The 21,830-nt window shown below is 39.9% G+C and overlaps 1 protein-coding gene across 4 annotated transcripts in view; it reads left to right on the forward strand.

Moving 5' to 3' along the window:
- Resf1 (retroelement silencing factor 1) overlaps nt 1-21,830 on the forward strand; it is a 102,601-nt gene that overhangs the window by 75,334 nt on the left and 5,437 nt on the right. For all 4 annotated transcript variants that reach the window (XM_076940931.1, XM_076940930.1, XM_076940932.1 and 1 more), the window contains 2 exons: nt 232-290; nt 17,355-21,680. In XM_076940931.1, the coding sequence (XP_076797046.1) occupies nt 17,408-21,680 (4,273 nt within the window). In that variant the 5' untranslated portion in view covers nt 232-290; nt 17,355-17,407. The remainder of the gene's footprint in view (nt 1-231; nt 291-17,354; nt 21,681-21,830) is intronic.

Here is a 21,830-nt window from a genome sequence, read left to right on the forward strand (position 1 = left end):
CCACTAAAATTACTAAAAAAGTATGTTAGGTTTGGTATTATAGGACAATAGTGGACTTGGAGAAGCCCGCTTGAGTTCTAGTGGCAGGGAATATTTTGAGAGTAGCCTAGTTCAGTAGTTTTGTTTTTAGCATATCTGATACCAATTCAGTAAACTTAGTATGCTCACGTTACCACTTTAAGCGAAATAGATTAGACCTTAACTCTTAAAAATGTTTCTTGCTTTTCTTAGGATTAGAGGCCTGAATATACTCCTTCTGAAGAGACTAAAAGATAAAATTGTATTTACAGGTAAGTCTGCCTTTTAAAAAGCCTATCCTGGTTGTACAGGATGACTGTTTATGCCACAGAGTAACTTATTTTGGAATAAAGAATATCACTGTTTAAACCTATAGAACTTGGCCTGGCATGTGATTGCCTTTAATTTCTGCGTTTGGGAGGCTAAGGCAGGTAGAGTTTAAGGCTAGCCTTGTCTACATACCAAATTCCAGGTTGGCTAGGACTGCATAGTGATTCAAAAACTCACCAAACAAAACCTTCACAGAACCAATGGGACACAGTGGATTTGATGGCAAAGCTTAAGAAATAATGTTGTTGGTATGGTACTTAACAGTTTACTTTTTCCTTAATGAGATGGGAGAGATGATTTTTTTTTTTCCCATTTTGGCAGTGTTAGAGATGGAACTCTGGACCAGATTGCTCCCCTAGGAAAGATTATAGTAGGTGGTGAATTAAAATTACTTAGGCAGAGGCTGTCTCCTATTTTTGGTGGAAATGTGGTACCAGGGACAGCTTCTTATTTATTTTTAAGTTGCTTTATTTTATGGGCATACGTATGTGTTTTGCCCACATGCAAGAGTAGTTTGTGTGCTTGCTGTGTGGAGTCCAGAAGGCCTGGATCCTCTAGAACTGGAGTTTCAGGCAGTTAATGGCCACTTGTTGGTGCTGGGACCCCCATTCTAGGTCCTCTTTTGGGACCACAAGTACTCTTAACTATTGAGTCATGTCATTAGTGACCTGTAGGGTTCCAGTCCATGATCATAAATCCTGTTAGAAAGCCTCTTCTAACAGGGGTCATGATTCCTACAGTTATGTTGCTTGGGTTCAGGTCTTGCTTGACCCCTCCAACTTGGCTCTGCCACTCATTGTAAAATCTCAGAAGAATTTTACTTCCCTGCTCAGCTTCCTCATCTACAAAATGGGATAACAGTAGTACCTACATTATGGAATTGTGGCAAGTTACAAGGGGGAAGCAGAGGCAGGAAAGTCTGCAAGTTTCAGGCCAGCATAGTCTACATATTGAGACCCTGTCTATAAAAACCATTACCAAATAAAAGCAGTTAGTCAACCAACCTCTTAGAACACTCTAAAAATAGCTCTTGACACATAGTAATTGCTTGATAGAGTTTAGATTAAAAGTTTTATGGCTTTAGGCATTTTAAAGCTATGCTAGCTTTGAACTTGCAACTAGCAAGGATGACTTTCAATTGATTCTTCTACTCTTCCTCCTGAATGTTGGGATTAGATTTGCCAAACCTTCCTCTGTTGTCTGTGGTCAAAACCACTCAGTGGATTTCTTGGCTACAGTAATCTTGCCCTATGGTTCTTTTTTGTTTGCTTTTTTCCTTTTACCTGTTTGATTAGTTCTGATAACTTGTATGTTATCAGTGCTTTGATTTTAGGGATTTTGCTGTTTAGGAAATTGTAATCTTGTTAAACTTTTTTATAATAAAGGTGAACTTACAAGAATTTTGGTTTGATAGCATTTGCTTCCCATTTCTTTGAAAACTAATCCTTGCAAAACAGAAGTAGGAAGCTTTCAGGTAGAGGTAAAGCAAGAGTTTGCACCAACCCAGGCCATAGGAATGCAAACTAAATGCAAATGAAAAAGAACCTTAAGACCCTGAATTCTAGTTCTGAATTTTTGTTTGTTTGTTTGTTTTGTTTTGTTTTTGGAGGCAGGTAGTCAATACTTAAAATTCTTGATATGCTAAATTAACTAGTAAAAGAGGGGTATAGTTAGATCTGGCCTAGTGAGATTAGAATTACCAACAAACAACTATCTTTGAGCTGTACTTGGAGGCTGGGGTTTTTATTTTCATGCAAACTAAAATGTATAAATTGGAAGACTCAATTCAATTAGAAATAAAACAAAGGTTGCTTTAAAGAAAATGAATTTTTTTAAAAAAAGGAACAATGTCTTAAAATCACTTGTTTTGAACAATTTTGATTTGCCTTGCTAGTTATTTAGAGTGTATATTGGTACAAGCAGTATGCTTATATACTTAGGTCAATGTGATTGTTTGTTTCAGTTTTTAGTAATTTAGTAAGGCTTAAAAAGTGTAGGGAAGGGTTTGTGCATGTTAGGGCAGGTGCTCTTGGAGTTTGGAAGAGGGCATCATATCCTCTGGAGCTGGAATTAAAGATGGTTATTGAGAGGACTATATTAGTCAGGGTACTCTAAAGTTACAGAACTTATGGAATATCTATATATTAAGGGAATTTATTGTGATGATTTACAGTCTGTAGTTCAGCTAACCCAACAATGGGCAGCTATGGGTGGGAAGTCCAAGAATCTAGTAGTTGCTCAGTCCCAGGAGGCTAGTTGTTTTAGCAGGTCTTCTGTAGAAGTAGGGTCCAACAGATATGCTGGCAAGTAAATGCAAGCCGTTGAAATCCTAACTCCATTGAAGCCCTGGCTCCAACCTGGACCAGACTTTATCATGTCTACCCCTGGGCAAGGACATAGAACTAGCTCCCTTGGACTTTTCTTGAGGGCTTTTAGCACAGAACACATACCAGTGGACAAATACTGTGATTAGGGTAGCTTAAATTTTGGAACTAGTCAGTAACTGGGTGATTGAAGTAATTCTGCTTAGTTGGCAACAAACTTCTTTGCCTCCTGAGACATTTCACCACCTCCAGTTCTGCAAATCTTAAACCATGAAACATGGAGAAACATGGAAATCCTGGAACTATTCCTGTCACTCATTAGTTGCTCCAAGTTCTTGCTGATTACCAAACCCTTGGTAACCTAGTAATGAATGGAAAAAAATCAACTCTGCTTTATTAGTCATGGTTTCCCATGGTCTGGTGCCAAGAAAGTACCCTGTATGACTGCAGTGTGACTGATGGCAAGGTCTGTCATACCCTGTTTATTGTGCTGACAAGAAGACAGACTCTGGCTAATGAGACCATTGGGATACTTTAAGTCCCTTTCCATCATTAACTCCAGCCTTCAGTTTGTAAGATCTATCTAGGCTTTCCTTCCCAGGTTTACAAAAAGCCTGTGTTGTAGTTCTTGTAAACAGCTAACTGAACAGAATCTGAATAACCAGTGTAGACCCTGGAGTGTGGCCTGTGTGACCTATAAATAACAGGGAAACAATTCCATCAGGTATCTCTTTGAAACCATTTGGGCCTCTTAACAGGAATTATTCAGTTCTTCACAAGAAGGTCTGTCTACCCCAAGGGGCAGATTTGGTTTGTTCCTTGTAAGGAGTGGTACTTAAATTTTTGTATGTCTCAGTTTTATATTTCATCAGAGTAGGTTGACTGTGTCTGCCTGCCTGTGTCTGTCTCTTATTTTTGATAGAGGGTTGTTGAGACCTGCCCTGCCCTACGCTTTGGGGCCACTATGTTGCTGTCCACACTGCCCCATGCTTTGGGGCTAAGTGCTCTGGTCAAGAGAGAGAGTAGGGGATGGAGACAAGACAGGGGGTCTGATCAAGTCTCCTTTGCTGTCTCTCTTATCGTCTCCCTCTCATTTATTGCCTCCTCCTCTTATTGTCTCTCATTGTCTCCTCCCTTATGGTGTCCCCCTATTGCAAGGAAATCCTAGGTATTTATAAGCACAAGCAGGGGAACACAGCTGAAGATACTTTACCACATGCACCATGCAGCTGGGGTCACTAAACAGCAAAACAAGCTATGTGGGATAAACATGATGTTTATCAGAGTGTGCTCAGCTGTTGTAGGTTGTTGAAAAACAAGTCTCTTATCAGGGTATGAAAGACCGAGGCCTCAGGTCTTTCTCTCTGAGAGAGAGACCTCCCCCCAAAGATACCGAGACCAGGTATTCGGATGCAACAGCAAGAGACTTTATTTTTCCAAACGGGTACCCGGACGACAGCGTCTCCGTGGAGGACTGCCGTGCGGTGGTCCAGGGATTGGGGTTTTTATAGAGGTTCAGAGCAGGAAGAGAGGTTTACAGAAGCGAGAAGCATGGTTACAGGGCTCTAATTGGACAATTCAAATAAGGCCAGGTTCAACCTAGGGTCAACACCCTGTTCCAGGAACGAGGTGCTGGGGCAGTCTCTATTGTTCTTTGGATCACCTGGTGTTTTTCTGGGTACTTTCTGTCCCCCGCCTGGGGCCAGGTGCACTGCTTTGGCACTATCTTTGACCTGCTCAGGGGCCCAGTATTTTCCAGCCTTGCAAAACAACTCTGCTGAGCAAAATAACTCTGCTGAACAAAACAACTCTGCTGAACAAAACAACTCTGCTAAGCTGGGGTCTTTCAGGTATAGGGCTCAAAATGGCTGCAAAATTGATAGCTGCTTTCTGCTAAAAGTCAGCTCCCAACAGAGGGTAACTCAGAGTAGCTTTGAACTTTGATCCTTCTGGCTCCATCTCCCAAGTTCTGGGATTACATGTGGTAGTTCTTGAAGGAATGTTGTTTCTGAAGGATTATACTTCCTTACCACACATTAACTTACTATGTATACTTTGAGGTAGTTGTTAGGACTTTATAGATATTTAAGACCTCCAGCTTATTAGGCATGGTGGTGCATGTTTTTGACATCAGCACCCTAGGGAGGATTCTACCACTTGGATAAGAGGATTTCTTTGAGTTTTAGGCTAGCCTCAGCTATAGAATGAGACCTTCTTTCAAAAGAAAAAAAAAGTTCTTCAGGGTTAGAAAGATGGCTCAGCACTTAAGGGCAGTTGCCTTCCAGAGGACCTGAGTTTGGTTCCCAACATCCATATTGGGCAGCTCTGCAAGCCTCTGCAACTCTAGTTGCAGGGGCTTTCATACCTCCCTCTGACCTGAGGCCACCTGCACATATATTACATAGACACAAACACAAATAAATAGTAAGTATCTGTTTAAATAGCCTCTACCTCTCTAGTGGGTCATATTCCTTTGGATAAATGCTAAAACAAGACACTGGACAAAATTCCAAGAATGATCTTTTACTTCTTGATGTGATGTCCTTGTTTTCTGTAAAGTTTAATTCCAGTGATAGGGTAGTAATATAGCTATAATGGGTAGGTTCTGAAAGACCTCCAGAGGGAGACCCTCACTCAAGTCCAGATTAGTGCATACCCAAAGACACACGAGAGACCTTCTTGATGCAACAGCAGAGGCAGTTTATTGGCGAGGGCCCTCAGGTTGAAAAGTATCTCATGCAGGAGATAGAGGATTCGACCCAGAGCCCAGAAAGCTTGGGATATTTATAGGTAGAGGTAGGGGAGGGCGGGGAAAAGCTAGCGGTGGTTACATGTGATTGGGTCTGTAATTTATGTAAGCAATCATTAGGCTGACAGGATGTTGATCTAGCAGGATGTTGATTTAGCAGGATGTTGATTGATTTAGCAGGATGTCTAGTTATTTTTTGACCATGAAACCTTGTACCTCCCGGAAAGGGAGAAGAGTAAATACCAGGTGGCCCATCACTCAGTTGGACTTGTCTGGACTTGTCTAGGCACATCCTTACATGCCTTTTCATTTCTTGGTCACCCTGCCCCTGGAGGGACGTGATATTTTTATTATGGCTATATTTAACAAGTTGTTGGTGGTCTTTGCTGACCATGAATTTTGTTATTGTTTCAAGCTGTCTTCAAATTTTATTCTCACAGTTCAACACTGAGTAAAACCACACATCTTTGTATATATGTAGTCTGTTGTTAACTGAGATGTTGTCTAGTTTATGACATTAAGTTATCTGATTGAGAAGCCCATGCCTCTGAATAGAATTTGTATTGTAGTTGGATTCACTTCTTTTTAAAAGTAAAATAACAGTTGCCATATTACTTACTCTTATTAATGATCAACCCAGCTTAGGTCACTTCTTGCACACCTTATGGATATTGTGGAGGCACTGAACTCACTTAGAACCACAAGAATCAGACTTACACAGCCACAGATTGTTCTTCTGCCTCCCTGGTTCCCATTGACAGGACCTTACAACCACCCCTTCATCCAGGTCTAAGAATTTCAGGTCTCAGCCTAAACTTAAAAATTAACTTCTCCAGAGACACTTCCCTGAGAAGTGCAGTCCAAAGGCTTGCACACACATTCCAGGAGAAGGGCCGGAGATAAGAAAATTAAAAGATTATCAGGAAGCTGTGCCCTAAGCACAATCAACCTGGGTAAACAGGAGCTATGGTAAGATAGACTTAGCTAACATTCATTGTCACAAGATAATGTGCAAATATGAGTTGCCAGGAAACCCAGGCGTGGGAGCCGCTGTTTGTGGCCAGCCCTTGTGGTTAACATTGTCTAAGAGGTGATTATAAAACTGCCCTTGTGAGCCCTGTGAAAACTGTATAAAAACTGCTCTTAGCCTTAGCTCAGGGTTCCTCTAGCCTGCTTGCAGGGGGCCCCAGTGTACTGGATCAATAAACCTTGTGCTTGTTTGCAGTGATCTGCTGTCTCCTGAGTCTTTTTGTAGCAAAGGCCTGGATGGAACTGACTAGGTTCTTTCATCAGTAGCCCATGTTTTGACTGATTAGTATATTCCTTCTTTCTGGACTATCATGGAACTATGCCTTCTGTTTTCTACCATTGAGCCCCATTCTCAGCTCTGCATCTAAAAACCTCCTTGAGGTACCAAAACCAGAAGATGCTTATATTTGATTTGTATTTTGTAAGTTCTGTTTCTCCTGTGTATGTCACATCATTTCTAGGTTATTTAAAATGCTTGATACAAAGTAAGTGCTATGTAGACTGTTGTTATGCAGTTGTGTTTAGGGATTAGAAACATGACAAAATCAGTACCAACATAATTTCTCTTGTTTTTAATCTTTGAATTTACAGTTTGTATACGATTGTATTTTGTTGCCTGATTATGACTAAGTTAATGCAGATAAAGTAACCAAGTGGCACTGCTTGCCTTTGTTAATACATTAAAAAGGTAATATAGTTAAAGGGTTCAGCACAATTATTTCTTGTTCTTTGTTCATCTGTTGTTGTTGGGGGGTTTTTTGTAATTTTTATTTATTTGATTTATGCGGGTATACTGTAGCTGTCTTCAGACACACCAGAAGAGGGTATCAGATCATGTTACAGATGGTTGTAAGCTACCATGTGGTTGTTGGGAATTGAACTCAGGACCTCTGGAAAGAGCAGTGAGTGTTCTTAACCACTGAGCCACCTGTCCAGCCCCCTCATCTGGTTTTCTTGACAGGAACTACATAGGCAAAGCTTGGTCTCAAAGCTGTGACCTTCTTTCTCCAGCCTCTGATGCTGGGACTACAGGTGTGCACTGCTTTGTCTACCTATAGTTGTTGGCACATACACATTTCTGAAAGGGTAGCTTATTTATTATAGACTAGAGTTGTATTATAATGTAAAATTCAGGAAAATTGGTTATATAAAACTTACCAGACTAGGAAGCCTATTTAGACTGACCTCCCCCCCACCCTCCCTTTGGTTAAGGATATAGAAGGCCAGAGATATTATAGGTGGGCTAAATCATACTTTTGGAGTTCTGGCAAAGTGGCATTACTTTGAATTTCTAGCATTTGTAATTTTGCAGATTTTTAGTGGAAATTCTAAATTTTTTTGGTACTTTTATTGCAAATTAGAAATACTTATTGGCTTTCCCTTTAATCACATCAGTGTACTGTTTGTACAAACTTCATTCTGTAATTTGAAAGTTTGTTAAGGAACAGGCTGGCCAGTCAAAAAAATATATGTACAGGAAAAGCTTAATATCCTGGGATAGTAGTTAATGGCAGCATGTGCAAGGGCCACTGAATGGCACTGTCAGGAATTCAGGATTTGTCCTAGGGCAGACAGCAGTAGTGCTGGACCTAGACAAGTAGTGAAAACAAAATCCCTAACAATGTGAAGTGTACTCATGATATGAGGTAATACTGTGGTGTGTTAACTAGTCCTTTCCTACTGTCAGCCCAGGGACCCAACACTTCAAAGTATAGCTCCTTGGCCAACGGAAAGGACCTCTGGTGTCAGTCTCTCTCCATTCTTCTCATCTTCCTGTCTCTAAACTACTCTTCATGAAGGAAGCCACAGAACATAGAAAGGCTATTCTGCCCTCTGCCCTCTGCCCTCTGCTTCTTTGTAAGACTTGGCTGTAAGAGTTCTTCTGACCTGTCTGTTAGGACAGTAGGTTGCCAGCCTCACACACAGAGGTTCTTGACCCAAACCCAGAAGAAAGAATACCACAAAGAGGCCAAGAAAACGTTAGCCAGACCGACAACTGTGGCTAAATTTTCCATATGTCCATTAGCTATTATCTTTTTATCTCATCATTTTTAAAGTTAATTTACTTTATGTAGATGGGTGTTTTATCTACATGTATATACCATGTGAGGCCAAAAAAGTACATTGGCTCAGTTGGGACTGGAATAACAGATGGTTGTGAGCCACCATGTGGTTGCTGGGAATTGAACTTGGGTACTCTGGAAGACCACCTGGTTCTTAACTGCTGAGCCATCTCTCTAGCCCTCTCTCTAATCACATGTCTACATAACTGTAATCTAATGTCTACCTAACTTTAAATCTAAGCATGAAAATGGATAGTTGCCATTAATTTTCATTCTTGAGAGTCTTCATTTATGAAGTTTCCTGACACATAAAATATTGGTTACATTTATTATTACTATTTTTAAATTGAGTGTTTCTTAGTGTTCACAGATTTCTGATATTTTCTCAGCAGACATTGACTGGACATTCTTTTACCTTCCTTCAGCTCAGCTTGCTATTTATAACTTCCTACATACTTTTTTTTGATAAGCATCTTCTCAGGTTTCTCATAGGAAGTAATTAACAGTAGTAATACCCTATATGATTAAATCTCCTACAAAACTAAATGGCAGACTTTGTCTACTTCTAGGTAGTCGACACTACCCAGACTATCTAGAAGTAGGTACTTTTGGACAGTGATATGTAGCTTGGGCTTGCCAAGATGGACCTTTTATATGTTAATATAGAATATTAACATATTAATATTATGAATATTAATAGCACCTGTCCTAGTTTTCTTCCTATTGCTGTGATAATGTGGTATTCAAATCCAGTGGGAAAGGCCAAATACTTAGACTCAATTCAGATTCAGATTAAATGAATTTATTTCTTACTGCTAGCAGAGGGACAACAGCCTTATTGCTGAACAGCATGCCCTTCAGAAAGGTGGGTTAAGGTGAGCTTTAAGGGTGGGTGTCAGAAAGGTGTGTATTGCAATAATCCACGGAATTCAAAGCTGGGCAGGAGAATTGTTTTACTGCCCTCAGTTGTTTCCTACTTTCCCACTATACAGTAATAAAAAGACTATTTCATCCCTTCCCCACAGCAATAAATAGGTTTTACAAAGACAAAGGCAGCTGTTAATACCTCAAGGCCCTATTCTTATCTCCCCTGCAGGCCACTAGGACTTCCCAGGCATTCCAGAGTAAAAGGTCAGTGGCCCTTAGGGGATGGATGACTGGCTCTATATTAAGTTCCTTTATACTTTATCCCAGAGACTTGTGTAAATTATTATTCAGGTCTAGCAGCACTCTTAATGACTGGGACAGAGAAGTTCATTTCTGGGCAGGCAGACAGTACCATCAGATTAGGGCTGGCTGTCCTGTTTCCACAATAAAATAACCCAACAAAAGGTATTTTAAGGGAGAGAGAGTTTTTAAGGCATACGATTCTAGGTTATCATTGTGGGGAAGCTGGAGTGAGAATTTGAAGCACCCGGTTCCATTCATAGTTAAGAGCAAGAATGAGAGCATGCATGTTCAGTTTTCTTTCTTAGGAAGTCTAGGATTCAGAACCACCTCAATTAGCATAATCAAGGTGCCCATAAATCAGCTTGATCCAGGTAATCTCTTATTTGGCTTATTTTAGGCAGTGGATTCTAGGTTGTATCAATTTGATTGTTAAAACTAACCATCATAGAATCTTAGTAAGATCTTCATAAAATTTTTGAGTGAAAAATCTTTATCTATTCATCCCCATCCTCTCCACCCTCCTTCAACCTAGCTTTATAATTTCCTATACTTTTTAAAAATAATAGCAATTATTTTATTATTTTATTATTTTAAAGGAAATAGTAATAGTAGTAATACCATATAAGATTAAATCTCCTGAAAAACTAAATGGTAGACTTTGTTTGCTTCTAGGTAGTAAGTTTTGTTACTTTCTGAACACTGAGGTTTAAGTGGTCCTCTTTCCTTAGCCTTAAACTCCAAGTGCACACTGTCATACATGGTTATTGTAAGGATCCTAAAATTGCTGAAGGAAGACCCAAGATTCAGATAGTATGCAAAGACAAAGAGCATTTATTCTACAGAAACATCTAGCATGCAAGGGTCACCATTGTTTCCAAAAGGCACACCCCCTACTCCCCAGACATTTGAGTTCCTTTTATAACATGACTGCTTAGTTGCTTCAGAGATAACAACTCTAAAACTTAGGCACATATCAAGGGGTTACAGAAAGCATTAACTGAAGATCATAAAGAAGATAAACACCTCAGGACTCCTGGTGCAAAAACAGGAGATAAGATATTGACTGAGTTTGTCTAAACAAAACTATAAGGATTAGTTAGTCTTTTCCCATGACCCTCCAAACCAGTAACAAATGGTGAAAGTTAAGCCAGATAATTAATTGCTCCTAGTGTATGTGCACTTAGGCATTCTCTGTTTTAGCCTCTTAAAAAAAAAATTTATTTATTTTATGAATATGAGTACACTATTACTCTCTTCAGACACACCAGAAGAGGGCATCAGATCCCATTACAGATGGTTGTGAGCCACCATGTGGTTGCTGGGAATTGAACTCAGGACCTTTAGAAGAACAGTCAGTGCTCTTAACCACTGAGCCATCTCTCCAGCCCCTCTTATAACCTCTTATTCAATTTATGACTGAATTTATGTGCAGGCTTGTAGTGAGTTGTTTTTTTTTTTTTTTTTTTTTTTTTTTTTTTTTTCTCAGTATGTGAACACATGCTCTAAGTTGTACAAGTACAGAACAAAGGGCAGAGATAAACCCCCCTCCCCTGTTGTTGTAAATCTCTGACCCAAATCTTGACATCTGGTCAAGGAAAACACAACTCAATATTTATGATTATAAACTGCAAGCCTTGGATTGGGCAGATTTACCATTGTACTACTCTATTCCCCAGCTATGAGATCCCTTAAAACCTGTGGTTTTCTAAGCCATGTCTTTGTCCTCCTCCTTGTCCTTCCACCAACAGCTCCATGAACACAAAAGGCTGGGGCTATCCACAACACTCCCCCTTTCTCCTGATACCTCTTTTAGAGCCTCACAATTCCTACAGACTGCTTTCTCTAGCCTCCCACTGTATCACTTGAGGTACTGAAAGATATAGAAAACTTATGAAAAATATAAAAAGTTTTTATGACCCCCTAGACCTGAGCCAAAAATATAGGCCAGCTGGTTCACTAGTTCCACAAAGAAAGCAGAACTAAATGTGAGATTTTTAGGTTTTAGAATTCACTGCCCTGGGATACATTCTGCATTCCTGAAGGATTACATTATTCCTGAGTCAGAGGACACTTTCTAGATTAGCATTCAGGAGAGGAAGGGAGAAGCTAATTAACATTCCTCAGACCTGCTGGTGGGGTGGGGAAGGCCGGAAACAGGGAGACACATTCCAGGAACTAGCTGACCACAAAGCAAGATGCAAGTCATCTGGGGGGGGGGGGGGGTTCCAGGAACTAGCTGACCACAAGGTGAATGGTTGAACGAGATTGCATTCTTGAGAAAAATGTGTGTACAGGATGTTTTCCACATGACCGACTGAATAATGGGCTGGGACTTTCTATTATTTTTATGATATGTTCCCTTGGTTAACCCCTCACCCCCCTGGTTTGTGAGGACTTTAAAAAGTCCTCCTCTCCCCCGGCTGCTTTGTCAATTCCTCTGCTCCTGCATGAGTTATGAATTGACCATCAGCCGGCTGATTCCCAGATTAAAGCCTCTTGCTGTTTGCATCTAGATTGGTGTCTTGTGAGTTATTGGGTGGCCATGACATTCCGAGACTTGAGTGAGGGTCTCCCCTCTCAGGGGTCTTTCAGTGCTAACTGGAGGCTGCAGAAGCTAGCCCTAAAGCAACTCAGGTAGATCAGTTGCAGAACTACAGAAGCAGAGTACCTTTCACCCAGGATAGATATCCAATGGTCCATGGCCTAGTTTCTGAGTGGAGATAAAATGGGATGTGAAAAATGAATTCCTCAGTTATATAAGTGGGGTTTTGTTTGTTTTGATTTTTGTTTTGGAGACAGGATATTATGTTTCCAAGGCTGGCCTCAAACCTGATAAATGCACCTCATAGGGGAAGTGGGATTACCTATACATACTATTATGCTGGGCTTTACATAGGATCCAGCCTTTACATTTCCTATGGCAAGCACTTTGTCCATTGCCATTATTTCTTTTATGTTGCTGTGATACTCTGGCAAAAGAAATTTAAAGGGAGAAAGGGTTTACTTGGTAATAATTCCAGGTTAAAGTTTGTTATTGCAAGAGATAAAGGCAAGAAATTTTGAAGTATTCCTGAGAGAGAATGTATGTTTGTGTGCTAATTTCTTTTTTATTGTCCAGGGCCCAAACCCATGGAATGGTGCTGCATACAGTAGATTGAGTGGTCACCATAACAATATAATGAAAACATCCACTGTTCACAGGGCATACTAATCTAGACAGTTCTTCATTGAGACAAGTTGACAAGCACAGCTAACCCTAACACTCACTGAGCCATTTCCCTAGCTCTTGGGTTTTTTGTTTGTTTGTTTGTTTTTTGATGTTGTTGTTGTTTTTGAGAAAAATGGCCTTGCTGTGCAGCCCACATTGGCCTGGAATTTATGATACACTTACTTTAGCCTTCCTTCCATGAGCTACAATTTCGAGCAGATCCACTATACCCAGCTTACTTCTGATTTGGGCATAGCATGGTAGAGTCACTTAAGTAGAACAGTATTTGATAAACCTAAGCTTTTAGAAATTTTTATGAAAATTTAAAAATATCAAGATGAAAGTCTCCAAAATAATGATTAAATTTAAACAGGTGGAAGGGCTTACTGCTTCATTTATTTATCCTTTAACCATTGTGCATTGAGAACATGTATCAAATTATACTGTGCCCCTGAACATGTAAAATATATTTCAGTAGATAAAAGTTTTAAAAAATCTTATGTTTTTGACTCAAAAAACCAACTTATGCTCTGTCTTAGTATTTTTCTATTGCTGTGTAGACACTTTGACTATAAGACAGTTTAAGCAGTGGTTGAGAGCTTATATATCCTGTTCCATCAACATGAGACACAGAGCTAACTGGGAAGGGTGTGGTTTCAAAAGCCACCTCTACTAACAATCAATACCCCCATTTTTGAAACCTCAAAAGTCCATCTCCATTAACATCACCCCCAGTGACCCACCTCCAACAAAGCCACATTTCCTAAGCCCTTTCTAATAGTACCACCAAGTGGTGGGAACTAAGCACTCAAATATATTAGCCTACATGAACCATTCTTATCTAAATCACTACATGCTCCTATGAAATAACTAAAATATATAGGGTCTAAGAGTGTTTACTATTTAACCAAGTAGATCCAAATTTAAATTCCAAACACCCATGTAAGAGCCAGGACCTAGATACAGTGGTTTCCATCCCCCAACCTTCATTATGGGATTACCAGGATATATTGTAAGGCCCACGAATGGAGGACCTCACCCAAGCCTCGGGAATTCGCTGCCACCCCAGTAACCCACAAGACACTGAACTTGATGTAATCAGCAAGAGGCATATTTTAATCAGTATACTGAGGTCAAGACCCATGACCCACGCAGGGGCAGTGGGGTCTGACCCCTGGGGCTTTGGAGACAGAATTTAAAGCCCCAAACCACAACTCAGGGAGGGAACCACAACCCAGGGGGAGTAAGGGAGGGCTACTGGAGAGCACTTATGGAAAGTCCCAGCCCATTATTCAGTTTGTGACAGGGTACAAGGAACAGGCTCTTCTCTAAGAGCCTATAGGTAATCAGCCATCTATCTTGTGGTATCCAGGGTGCACAGGCATGCTAACTTGAACTCCCAGCTCAAGCCCTATTCAATCTATCTTATGGTCAGTTTTTAGTTCCTGGTACCCATGGTGCATGGTCACGACTCTCAGCTCTGAACTCCTATCTTATCTATTTTGTCTTGTGGATAGCTAGTTTCCTAGGACCCAGAGCGCAGAACAAGCTGATCTGCACTCTTGACTCCATCTGTGGAAGGTTTAAAATTTTTTAACTCTTTCAATATAACTGTTTTTAGTTGGTGATGGTTGAACATGTTTTGTAATTACAACACTTGAGAAGTAGAGAGGTAGAAGTATCACCCCAAGTTAATAGTCAGATAAGGCAAAATAGGCCCAGTCTCACTGTTGGTATTTGGGGAGCTTTGTTCAGAACTGGGGCAATGGTAAAGTATTGATAACATTTTGTACTATACATATGCACACATACCACATGACATAGCAAAATGCTCAGCCAACATTTTTGTTTCTGCAGCCTGGAAGTCCAGAATTTTTGTGTATCTTAAAGTTTGTCTTCAATGCATGTTCCTTGCAAGGTCCTTTGGTTTGCCAGCTACTCTAGTGTGTCTCTTCTCATAACCCACATGGTTTTAATTCTGTATTCTTAGACTCATGCAGCACTTGTGACAACAGGGAATTTTCTCCCTGCCAACTTATTCTCTAGTTTTTTTTTGTTGTTGTTGTTGTTGTTTTTTTGTGCATACCTTCTGGGTGTCCTGCCGCCCTATCCAATCCTGTATCAAATTCTACTAGTTAAAGGGCTCAGTTCCACAAGACAGTCCCAGATCCCACCCCTGGGAGACTTGCACTTCTGATAACTGTTGTAAAATTAAGGGGTATCTTGTGACAATACTTTCTTTGCTATACTCAATAAAACTGTAGGATGAAGTGGATATAGCAAGCTTTTTTTCTAAGGGGTGGGTGGACTTTTCATTTCTTATCAGAACATACTATCCTCTTAGTACTACCTTGTATCACATTTCACTCGGTAGTGGTGTTTGCAGAGTTAAATTCAGGCTCTTCTGCTCTTTCTAAAGCTATGGGTGGGGTTGAAAGGTCTATCTTTTTGGTGCTGAGTGCCTCCTGGGTTCTTCCTCTTATCTCAGTGCTCAAAAGAAGCTCTTGACAGATGGAAGGAAAAGAAGATTCTCCTGTCAGCCAGAGCATTGCAAGTGATATAATTTCATACTAGGGACAAAGATCAAATATGTTTTTCTTTTTTGTTTTTATGGCTAGGCTAGCACAGCCATGGACAACACAGGGTCCTGGAAAAGGAGGGGTGAAGTGCTAGACAGAGACACAGGACTCTGGCTTTACTTCACGAATGATTAAGTTTGGTTTTTCCACAGCTGTCCCTACTGCAGTTTAGCTATCTACCAAAGATAGAATTGAATACAAGGCTTCTTTGTCCCAGTCTTTGAGTTCCTCTTCCACACTTCTCTAGTCTTGTGGTCTTGTTTGTGTTAGAGGACATTTCTACTTAGACTTTATCTCCTGCCTGCAGCTTTCTGAAGTCATGTAGCCACACCTTAGTCAGGGTTTGTGCTTGAAAAAGACCATCTGAACCCTCACAGTTTTAACTTTTTACTTTGAAATGGGAGACTGAATTGCCCAGATAGGCTTCCTTAAACTTGGCTGTCTTCCTGCTTCAGCTTTTTAATTATAGATGTGCACGACCAGTTCTGGCTCAAGTAAATTTCTTGGTATGTCGAGAGTAATATAGCCATTAGTAGAATGCCATGTAGGTAGATACATTTTTAGTGAAATAAAATAACCTGCCTGTGTATGATAATGAAACACAAACAGTAGATTGTGTTTGGTAGGATTCCATTTGTCTTAAAAGATGTTTTAGATTTTGCTAAAAAGATGTTTTTGCTAAAAGATGTTTTAGATTTTGTTTTAGAGAGAGATAGGGTCTCTCCACATTGTCCAGATGTTTTCACAATCTCATTTAGTTTCTTGAGTAGCTGAGAGTAGAGTAGGAAGCTTTATTAACTTTTGTGACCAAGCCAGCTCAGTCAGTCAACAGCTTCTCGGGCACAGGAGTGAGGATTAAAAGAAAAGAGACATTGGACAATATTGCAGCATGACCCCCAGCCAGTTCTGAGGTGTGTTTATTTTTTCCCAATTTCTTTTAAACCATGTTAATTACATGCAAGTATTTAGGTCAGTTCTAGGTTGAGGAGCCATCAATATAATAGATGCAAATAGTCAAGGAACAAGCAAGGCAATAAACAAAGTCCTGGGATCACTCCTTGATCACTGTTTCTAAGGGCTCATCAGGATGACAAAAATATCTGAGCCTACTTCCCTGTTCTAGCCCACAGTCATGTTCATGCCTGAAGCCTACTTCTTTGTTCTAGCCTAAGATTTAGATTCCTGCCTGAACTTACTTCCTTCTCATGGCCTAATGTCAGATTTCTGCCTAAAGCCCATTTTCTTGTCCTTGGTCAATGTCAGATTCCTGTCAAGCAGCCCCAAAAAGCTCTCCACACTTTTGTTTATGCTTAGAAATTTATGAAAAGTAATATTGTGTATTCTAATATAACTATGTGTTGGGGATATTCAGTAAGAAATTTTTATGTAAGCTTTGCTTTATAACTAGTGTAGATCGCATAGAATAAATTAACAAAATAGTGGAAACAGGTTAACATATATAGTTAGTGGTAGAGTGAATGTTTAGCATACGTTGAGACTTTGTAGTCCATCACCTACACCTTAAAAATAAAAGAGCAAAAAAGTACCACTTAAATGTAACAGAAGGTGATAGCTGCTTTCTTTGGAGTAAATCTTTACAATTGATCCTGACAATTTTCTCAATTATTGTTACAGCTTCCATTACTAATTTCCTTTCCAGATTCTAAGTGTACAGCTTATTAATTTGAGGTGCTTTTTTAGTTACCATAGACATGGTTTGCTTTTTATTTTTAAATTTTGTCTGGGTGGTGGGATTACCATAAGTTTGAAGCCAATCTGGTCTACAGAAGGAGTTCTAAGCCGGAAAGACTGTCTTAAAAAAAAGGCGGGGGGCGTGTAGAGAGAAAAATTTTTATTAAAGATCTTTATTTGTATTTCTTGCAGACTTATGACATTCAAAACCACAGACTTTACAATACTGCTAAGTCAGATCAACTATGAATTGGAATGCAAAACCAGAGAATATTTGCAAGGCCCCACCATATTCTAAAACCCAGTCATCTATATTGCAGCAGTTTTTAATGACTTCTACAACATCTCAGAATTCTTTCAGCTATCCTGCCCATAATCAAGAAGCATGCATGTATTCTAGTAATTCAAATTCAGTTTCACAGCCACTTCTGAGCGGCAGAAATTATATAACTCCTCAGACTCAGATCTCTGTTTCTAATATGCCTAGCAGGACGACAATTGTGGCCTCGCAGTCTTCAGTGGAAAGAGTTGTATCTACAAATGTTAAAGGACCCCAACAACCAAACCACAATTTGCAAACAGCGTCTTCAGGAGTTATGCAAAATGTCTGGTTGGGCTCACCAATGAAGAATTTTATGCCTTCCCATTCAGAAGCAACCATATCCCATAATCCTGATGGAGGGACTAATATGCCTTACATGCACCCACCACAGAGTCAGCTTGTCACATCAGATACCTATTCTATGCAACTACAAATGGTTCCTGTAAATTCTGGAAAAGTACCTATAACATATCAAGGAAATCAGGGACTTAATCACTTCATACCAGATCAACTGAATGAGTGGACACAGTATACAGCCAATGAACTTACTTATCCTGAATACAGGCCACCTCCAAAACATTACTCCTACATACTGCCAGCTACTACATCATCACAGGTTAAAAATAATCAGCTCCCAACATATGCACAGAGCTTACAGTCAAAGCATTCTGCACCTTTGTCATCACATCAGTATGCTGCAGAAACTAGCCAAAGACTCTCTGCCCTTCCTTACAGCTGTAGATATGGAAACCAACATGTGCAAAATGCTCAGCCTGTTTCTAAACACTTGCCTATGGAAGTTCCTCAGAGTTCAGAACTGTACTCATCTGAAAAAAATAAAGATACTTACAGAGGCTTTAAGCAACAGTGGCAGAACATTAATGAAAAAGTCAATATTGGAAAGTTCTGTGAGTTGAAAATAAATACCAAGCAGTCTTACAGTGAATCTGGTAGATCTTCTGGGGATGGTGTTCAGGCGCTTGTTCAAAATCAAGAAAAAAGAAAAATTTCCTACAATCCAAGTACAAATCAAGTAATAGATACAAATGCCACAAAAGAAAAGCTGGCCAGTGATATTAAATCACTGGTAGAAATCAAAAAGAAGTTTTCAGAACTTGCAAGAAAAATTAAAATTAATAAAAGTCTTTTGATGGCAGCTGGTTGTAGTAAAACAGCCAATACTTCTTATACTGAACCAATTCAGCATTCTGAATTTTCAGCAAAAGAAATGTCTGCTAAAAATGGCAATGACTGCTCCATGGAATTGCTAGCAACATGTCTTTCTCTTTGGAAAAACCAACCTCCAAAAACCACAGAAGAGAGTGTTTCAAAACCTTTAGAAGAAAAACAGTGTAACACATCAAGAACCAATATGACAGTAGTTGGCAGTTCAAATCCCACAAGTGAAGTTCATGTTAAGAGTATTTGTTCCAGTGTTGGAAATTCTCAGAAAATGATGAGCTCGTCACAAACAGTATTGTCAGTTCCCACACCGAGTTGTGAATCTTCGGGTGTAGCTGTTGGAAAAGGAACAGAGCTTCAGATTGCTGTGGTGTCACCTTTAGTTCTTTCAGATACTAATACCTTACCTGGGAAAGAGTTAGTGCCTGAAGTTTTACCTGAAACTCTGTATCCAGTTGTTAAGGAAGGTAGTGTTTGTAGTTTACAAAACCAACAGGCAGAAACTGTTGCTTTATCTTTTGATAGTATAGGAATAGTAGCAGGTAGTAACCTATCAGCAGAGATTTCTCTGCCGGTTCATAATGAAAAGCAGCATGAACCAACACAGGGTGATCCAGACATAGTTGATAGCAGCTTAGGAAAACACTCTCCCCTGGGTGCTGAAGCTCTGCCTAAGCCTATGGACAGCAGCATTGTGAGTGGACCCATGTTACAAATTGAAAGTATCTGTTCTCTTGCAGAAGGGGATGTATCTTACAATTCCAAGATAGCTGAGATATTCAACTCTGTACAAAATGAGCCCCAGAAACCTTCACCTAATGAGGTAATTAATAGTCAGCAAAAACAAGTACATGATACCACTGAAAGTAAAAACTTTAGCTTTCAGAAAGATAAGTATGTGCAGTGTACAGATGTTCCTCATGAGGTCATTGAGCAGCCAGAGCCTCTGCTGCCTGAAGAGCCAGCATCTTGTGAGTATGTGGAAGCAAACAGAGAAGAGGAAAACACAGCTAAGGTTATGTGTTTACCGGCTGCTGTTCAGCAGGATCCTCCCCCTCAGGAAACTGATATGTTCAGCAATAAGTCAGTCCACAGTCTTTCTGTAATAAATGAGAATAATGATGAAAGTGAACCTATCTCATACCTACATGACCAGCTGTCAGAGCTTTTAAAAGAATTTCCTTATGGCATTGAAACTGTTACCAGACGTGAAGTGACTATGGATCGACAAAAGACACATAAAATTTTAGAAAATCAAACTGGTGGTAAAACTAGTAACATGTCTGTGGATAGCACAGACCAAATAAAAATTACAGTATTAAACTCTGAACAAATCAAAGAACTATTTCCTGAAGAGGATCAGCCCTATGACAAGTTGCCAGAACCTGAGAGTAAAGAAATTGCTACAGAAGTAAAGAGCCCATGTGACTCACAGGTCCCTAGAGAAGAAAATCATGAGCTTGGAATGTTGGACCCAGAGAAAGACAAAATCCATTGCTGTGCTTTGGGTTGGCTCTCAGTGGTTTATGAAGGTGTGCCACAGTGTCATTGCAGTTCCACAGAAGAGAAGGAGAAAGACCGGTGTTTGGACATCAATAGCAACAAGCAAGGAGAACAGCCCTGCAATAGTGGAATCACTATTTTTGAAATTAATCCTGTTTCTGATAACCCAAAACCTCCTCTGACCCAAGCAGCCGAGAAAGACCATTTTTCTGAAATGCATGGTAAAAAGACTGAAGCATCTAAAACAAAAGACAGCAGGGAGGAACAAGAATCAACCTGTCATTTTTCAGCTAAATGTTACAAAAAAGATAAAAAAGACAATTTTAAAATAAGGCATGATAGCTCACTGACAATGGAGCAAAAACTAAAAAATATTCCATCTAAATGTGATACACCAAATCCCTCAAAAAGCAATAAAATAGCAACTTCCAAAATACTTAATGTAATAACTTCTAACTCTGATAAAAACATGCCATTTTCTAAACAAGCTTTTCAGGAAAGCCTACAGAAAAAACACACATCCCAAGACTCGGGTCCAGTAAAAGCGCCTTTAGAACCTTCATCAACTACAGATCCATGCAGGAGGAATACCTTTTCAGTACAGTCAGTGTTGCCAGAAAAGAAAAAACTAAAATTCAAAGCAGGTGGCTCCAGACTGAAATATTTTGAAAAAAGAAAGACAGACCACGCAATTATTCCAGATGTGGAAATAAAAAAGAAGAAATATGAAAAGCTAGAGCAGAACAAACGTGCTGGAGACACACTCAAATCATGCAGTGCTCTCACAGAATCAAATGAAAGAGCCAGTGTTCAAGAAAAGACTGTCCCAAGTCCTGAGTCCTCAGACTCAAAGGGTAGCTCCTCTAAAAGTACCAGAGTTATAACAGTGCAGGAATATTTACAACGGCAGAAAGACAAACATGTAACTGGGAATAGTGCTTCCAGAAACGTGAGTGTAGAAAATGTGCCGTGTGACTCTGAACATGTGAAGACCAGTAAGCATTCTGAAGCAGTAAGCTGGGGAAAGTTAATTGAGGGGCCGAGTATCAGTGCAGAGACCTCAAAAGAACTGGAAAATAATTCCACCAGCCATGGTAAAGGTTTCAAGATGCACCATTCTGAGGTGTCTAGAACACACAGCGTGTCAAATAACAGTCAAGGAAAATTTAGTGGGAAGCAGCCTGACAAAACCTGTAATAATAAGACAAGTGTGAGTAATGAGTCCAGCCAGATGCCTCTCCAGCTAAAGGAACAAAGGAAACAGTACCTGAATCGAGTTGCATTTAAATGCACAGAACGGGAAAGCATATGTCTCACCAAATTGGACAATGCATCCAAGAAGCTCAGTACAGAGAAAATGAAGAGTGGGGCATATACACTCAAAACAAAAGACGTAGACAAACCTAGTATGCTGGAGTTTAAGTTATGTCCAGATGTGCTATTGAAGAATACAAGCTCTGTTGACAAACAGGATGAGGCTGGGCCTGAGAAAGTGCAAGCACCTGTGCAAGGTCCAGTATAATTTTCTCTCCCCCTTTTTTTCCCTTGGGGGAAGTTCCACATAGTTCAGGTTGGTGTTAAACCACTATATTACCAAGGTTGGTTTAATTCTGATCCTTTGTCTTCATCTCCCAAGTGGTAGAAAAGTAAGCCACAGGACC

This window comes from Arvicanthis niloticus, chromosome 9 (assembly GCF_011762505.2).
Source record: "Arvicanthis niloticus isolate mArvNil1 chromosome 9, mArvNil1.pat.X, whole genome shotgun sequence".
In the NCBI taxonomy this organism is placed as follows: Eukaryota; Metazoa; Chordata; class Mammalia; order Rodentia; family Muridae; genus Arvicanthis; species Arvicanthis niloticus.